Source organism: Tripterygium wilfordii, chromosome 3 (genome assembly GCF_013401445.1).
Source record: "Tripterygium wilfordii isolate XIE 37 chromosome 3, ASM1340144v1, whole genome shotgun sequence".
Classification (NCBI taxonomy): domain Eukaryota; kingdom Viridiplantae; phylum Streptophyta; class Magnoliopsida; order Celastrales; family Celastraceae; genus Tripterygium; species Tripterygium wilfordii.
The window spans coordinates 6,454,002-6,459,595 of NC_052234.1; the positions used below are offsets into that span (position 1 = coordinate 6,454,002).

At 41.5% G+C, this 5,594-nt stretch overlaps 1 protein-coding gene across 1 annotated transcript; it reads right to left on the reverse strand.

Moving 5' to 3' along the window:
* Positions 1-4,600: 4,600 nt before the first annotated feature.
* On the reverse strand, positions 4,601-5,224 carry LOC119995549. Its single transcript, XM_038842063.1, has 2 exons — positions 4,912-5,224; positions 4,601-4,815 (listed from the first exon to the last, which is right to left on the reverse strand). Exons 1-2 carry the CDS (start codon positions 5,222-5,224, stop codon positions 4,601-4,603), a joined length of 528 nt encoding a protein of 175 aa, XP_038697991.1.
* Between the last annotated feature and the right edge of the window lie 370 nt (positions 5,225-5,594).

Genomic DNA, 5,594 nt, shown 5'->3' on the forward strand with positions numbered 1-5,594 from the left:
GATATACAAGGTTCAGTCGGTGAAGAGTCCTCATAGGATTTCAATTCTCGAGAGTGTCCTACTCCTCTTTGGAGGAGGGTATAGAAGTAATTTACCCTCCTAAAGGCCCTCCAGGAAACCAATGAGAGAGAGAGTCTGACTCCTACTACAACTCAAACACTTGAAACTCATATAAAAGGGGAACCTCTGCCCTCAGGTAAGCTCTAACTCACATTCTATAATTCTTAATGAGCAAGAGGCAACGCTGGAGGCACCGAGCCATCCTATCGAAGCTTATGTTCGCTTCTTGCGCAGGAAGGAAGGAAGGGACCACTTACCAACAAAGGAGAAATTGGTTGTTCTTACTCAGTTTGACTTGGCTAATTCGTCTGATTGGTTGAACCTGTTTTAGACATCATCACTTAGAATATCATTTCATCCCGTTTAAATCAACAAAGGAAAGGCGATGACAATGAAATCCCTAATAGACAATAAAAAGCAAGCAAAATCCAAGTCCACAGCATCATGAATTTCAAAGCCCTAAAACAATGAAATGTTTCTTAACACACATTGCGCACAGTCACAAAGAATGTAAGGATTACCTGTATCATCGAAAGCAGTCAGTGATAGAGGAGAAAGAGACATCGTAAATGCCCAAATCTCTTAGATATGGGAGAGTCTAATCCCTTAATGAATGAAAGCAAGGGTAATGTGTCTACGGGTGAATCGTCGGAAGGACAATGTATGTACTTGTGAATTGAATCAGAAGGAGGAATGTCATCTGAAGTAAACGAGAGAATTTCCCCTGGTTCAGTTAAATGAATCAGAGAACCACCTTCAGCATAAACTGTTGGATGAGGATCTTCTGGAGTAGATGTGATGATAGTAAGATCAACCGAAGGAGGGTCATCCACATCATCGAGGTCACCTTCGGATTCGTCTTTCTCCTCAACTTGGCGCCTCACCTCTTCTGCTCGGGCAAGATTAGCGTATATTTCCTCCTTTTATTCCTCCAACCCATCCTTTCCTATTAAGACGGGGCATAGTTTGTCCAGAATGTTGGGATCCTGCCCAACATCAATCAAGACCTTCCTGGCCATCTTGAAGGCACCTCCGCTACCGAAGTATCCTTTTTGACGTAGAGTCAATTTAAACTCCTTTGAAGCTTTGAAGGCCTAAACCCCCCAAGCCTTGCCTTTGGCAATCGCCCTCACCCGTTCAACTTCAACAGCTTATGAAAGCTTAGTGACCTCAGCTTCCAGCCTTGATTTCTCTTTACGGTACTTCAGCTCTTTGGCATTAGCAGCATTTAGAGCTTCGGTTCTTTCAGTTAGTTCGGCCCAAAATGTCTCTAGCTCGGCTTCAGCCTTTGTTTTCGCCAAGGCAGCTGCTTCGGCCCGCTCAATAACTATAGTTTCGTTGTGAGTGATCTTTGCAATATCTTCAGGCAATGTAGCAAGAACAGAAGTGACCTACACAGGTAAGAAAGTGGACTTCACTATTTCAGGAATAATTTCATTCCTAAAAATGGTCCAAGTTAAAAAGATGGAACTGCAGTTAAGTGAAATTTAATATACCTTCATAGCTGCCACGTTCAACTCTAACACTTTGTTTGATAAAGCAAGAGCCTCATATCGGCTAAAGTCAGCAAGAGTCGAAGCCTTCGCAACCATCCTACCCGCTATAGTTGGGTTATTGGCAGAGTCACTCACCAGAACATCCTAGTTCGGTGTATGAATGGTGAGGTCTTCAATGTCCATCCTTCGGGGAGGTTGGGTCACTGGAAGAGGGACGTTGGCAAAATCTGTGGTTCGGGAGGGGTTTGAGCCTAGTTGGGTCACCATGACCGAACTGTGAACAGTTGTAGCAGCATTGAGTGCATTTGCTGCAACCGAAGTCTCTCCTGTGTATTTCTTCGAGAACGCTTTGGGTTCGGTTTCTTTCGGTTTCCCTTACCAATGCCATGCTTCTTGTCTTTAGAAGCCCCAGCGCTGAACATGTTCACATAATCTTCCATGCTCACCATATCTGCAAAAGAAGTCATTGAACTTAGTAAGTAAGGTAGTAATAGAAAGAAAAGGAATTTTTTGTAAGTCTAAATAAATTTACCGAAGCACACCTCTCTGAAGAATAACTGAAGAGTAGGCATACGCAGAGTCAACCTTACTAAAAGATAAGTTGACTGAAGGATTGGGAGGAAGGTAGGACTTTAGCCCGTTCAATAAATCCCTATTTGCCTCATGCCTAAGTTGGTAAGGATTATTGAAATAAAATACGTGTGGAATGCCAAACTTAGTTCGAAAAGGGAGGTGTTCCCCAGGTGGAAGAGGTGCATTCACGAAGAAGTAGCCCTTCTTCTAATCCTTGATAGAAGCCTGATAACGAGGAGCTTCAACGGGTGGTCGAAATTGGAAGTAGTATAGTCCGGCTTCCCTACCATGGCGACTTAATCTAAGAACGTGTTGGATGATAAAAGAATTGAAGGGTATTGTATATTTGGTACAAATGTTAATGATGGTATTAAGCAAGAGCCAACAGTTCGGGGTTAGAAGAGTTGGACAAATATTGAAGATACAGAAAAAGCTGGTCAGTGCAGAAGGGTATGGTAGTCTTACACCATATTTTAAAGAGTGTAAAGAAATGGCGAACTCTCCTTCTTTAGGATAAAGCGGGTGTTCATCTGAAGGTATGCGTCGACATAGCCAGGGAATACCATACTCACCTACGAATAACTTGGTCCACACATTGCTTCCACAAGAAAGCTTCTTCCCAATATTAGAAACGAACAATATGAATGAATCTCTTCCTATGATAGTGAGATAAGTCCGGAAGAAGGATCTACTTGGCCAAAAAGTTCACATAATCCGCATACCATGGAGTTGTAGAGTAATGGATAGCAAATAATTGTTCATCCAGGAATGTTTCTTTAATAGGAATAGTGGCTTCTTCCCGGCCTTCCAATAATCAAGACAAATGATCCGCCACGACATTCTCTGATCCTTTCTTGTCTCGAATCTCCAAGTCAAATTCTTGTAAAAGAAGAACCCACCGAATCAACCTTGGCTTGGCTTCCTTTTTCATCAATAAATAATGCAAGGCTACGTGATCGGTGTAGATAATTACTTTGGAGCCAATCAAGTTTGATCGAAACTTGTCAAGGGCAAAAACAAACGCCAAGAGTTCTTTCTCCGTTGTTGTGTAATTAAGCTGAGCATCATTGAGAGTGCGGCTAGCATAGTATATTACATGCAGAATTTTGTTCTTCCTTTGACCAAGAACTGCTCCCATAGCATAATCGCTAGTATCACACATAAGCTCAAATGGAATGTTCCAATCCGGAGCAATGATGATAGGGGTTGTAGTAAGTCTCTCCCTGAGAATAGTATAAGCTTCCAAGCATTCCTTGGTGAAGTGGAACTTGACATCTTTCAACAATAGTTCACACAAAGGCTTTGTGATTTTTGAAAAATCATTGATGAAACCCCTATAAAAGCCCGCATGCCCCAAGAAACTTCTCACCTCTTTAATTGAAGTTGGTGGAGGGAGTTTCTCTATAGTCTCAATTTTAGCTTTATCCACTTCAATGCCCTTTTGTGAAATTCGATGTCCCAAGACTATCCCTTCTTGCACTATAAAGTGGTATTTCTTCCAATTAAGTACTAGATTGGCCTCTTCACATCTTTGAAGCACCATGGACAAATTTTTCAAACAAGCATCAAAAGATGAACCAAAAACAGAGAAGTCATCCATAAATACCTCAATTGTGTACTCCACCCATATCGCTAAAAATACTCATTATACACCGCTGAAAAGTTACGGGTGCATTACATAAGCCGAAGGGCATCCTTTTATAGGCAAAGGTGCCAAAAGGACAAGTGAAAGTAGTATTTTCTTGGTCTTTCGGAGCAATGGGGATTTGATTGTACCCCGAATAACCATCCAAGAAGCAATAATAAGAGTGCCCGTAAGCCTCTCTAGAATTTGATCAATAAAGGGCAAAGGAAAGTGATCCTTCCGAGTGGCATTGTTGAGCTTCCTATAGTCAATGCAAACTCTCCAACCGATAGTAGTCCAGGTGGGAATCGACTCATTTTTCTCATTTTTCACCACCGTGATTCCACCCTTTTGGGGACAACTTATACCAGACTCACCCAAGAACTATCCGAAATAAGCTAAATAATTCCCGCATCAAGAAGTTTTAACATAATGGGGCTAATTCCCCAAATATCCGCTATGGTCCACCCCAAAGCCATTTTGTACTCTCTCAACACTCTTAAAAGCTTGTCCTCTTCTTCTCGATTCAAATTCGAGGAAATAATAACCGGTAGAGTATTGGAATTTCCCAAGTAAGCATATCGAAGATGGGAAGGAAGAGTTTTCAATGTAAGGGTGAGAGCTTTCACAATACTTGGTTATGTTCTAGAAAGCAAGACACCAAGAGGTTTAAATTTCTGGAATCTCCTCGGTTTAGACTCTTTCATAGATTCTAAGCAATGTATAAACTCCACCACATCATCATCACCACACTCTAGAGCATCCTTATTCACCGAACAAGTCTCAAGAGGTCTTGGCAAGAAGTTATGGCATAAGTGTGAGCCAAGATATGATCCACCGTATCTATTCAAAAACAAGATTCTCCATCTTCCGGGTATTTGGTGGTTTCAAACACCTTGAATATGACTTGTTCATCCGCAATTCTCAACATCAAAGTCCCTTTTTCCACGTCAATGAGAGTTCTCCCCGTAAGTAAGAAAAGTCTCCCCAAAATAATTGGAGTATTAGAATCCTCCTCCATATCAAGAATAACGAAGTCCACGGGGAAAACCAACGTGTCCACTGTGACAAGAACATCCTCAATAATACCCCGGGGATATTTAATAGACCAATCCGCCATAGCAAGAGACATTGTAGTGGGGCTAATTTCATGCAAACCAATGAGCTTGGCTATTGATAGTGGCATTAAATCAATACTCGCTCCCAAATCACATAGTGCCCTTTCAATCAACGTGCTACCAATGGTGCAAGGGATGGTGAAACTTCCCGGGTCTTTCTTTTTAGTTAGGAGTTTTTGTTGCACTATAGCGCTACACTCCTCCGTCAATTGTACACTCTCATACTCCTTATTCCTCCACTTCTTAGAGAGTATTTCCTTCATAAATTTTGCGTAGCTACGCATTTGCTCCAAAGCCTCTGCAAAAGGTATGTTTATCTGCAACTTCAAGGAATTTGGAGAATTGAGAATCATTCTTGGTGTTTTTCAATCTTTGTGGGAAAGGAATTGATGGTACATATGCCTTAACTGGAGGAGCTGGTAGTGAACTATCAGGTCAATCCAACACAATTGCATATCGGGGTTGCACATTCCTGCTCTTTTGTATTTTTCAGTTTTTGTGCTTTTTCAGCATCTAGATCTCCAGCAGTTTTCACTAGATTCCCATTCCAAAGAGTGATAGCATAACAATGATCTTTCCGTTTCAGATTCACTTTCGTTTGGCTAGGTAGTTCACCTTTTTTCCCTAGATGATATTACATTAGCTAATTGCCCCACTTGTATTTCAAGATTCCTAATGGAAGCCCCTTGATTCTGCATCAATGATGCTTGAGTTTGTAAGGCG

What these genes read in the sequence shown, in the direction of transcription:
- LOC119995549 (XM_038842063.1), bottom strand. Translation starts at nt 5,224, where the DNA reads ATGATTCTCAATTCTCCAAATTCCTTGAAGTTGCAGATAAACATACCT. An exon ending in ATCAATAGCCAAGCTCATTG is followed by an intron (nt 4,816 to 4,911) that starts GTTTGCATGAAA and finishes TTCTTGTCACAG; the next exon opens with TGGACACGTTGGTTTTCCCC.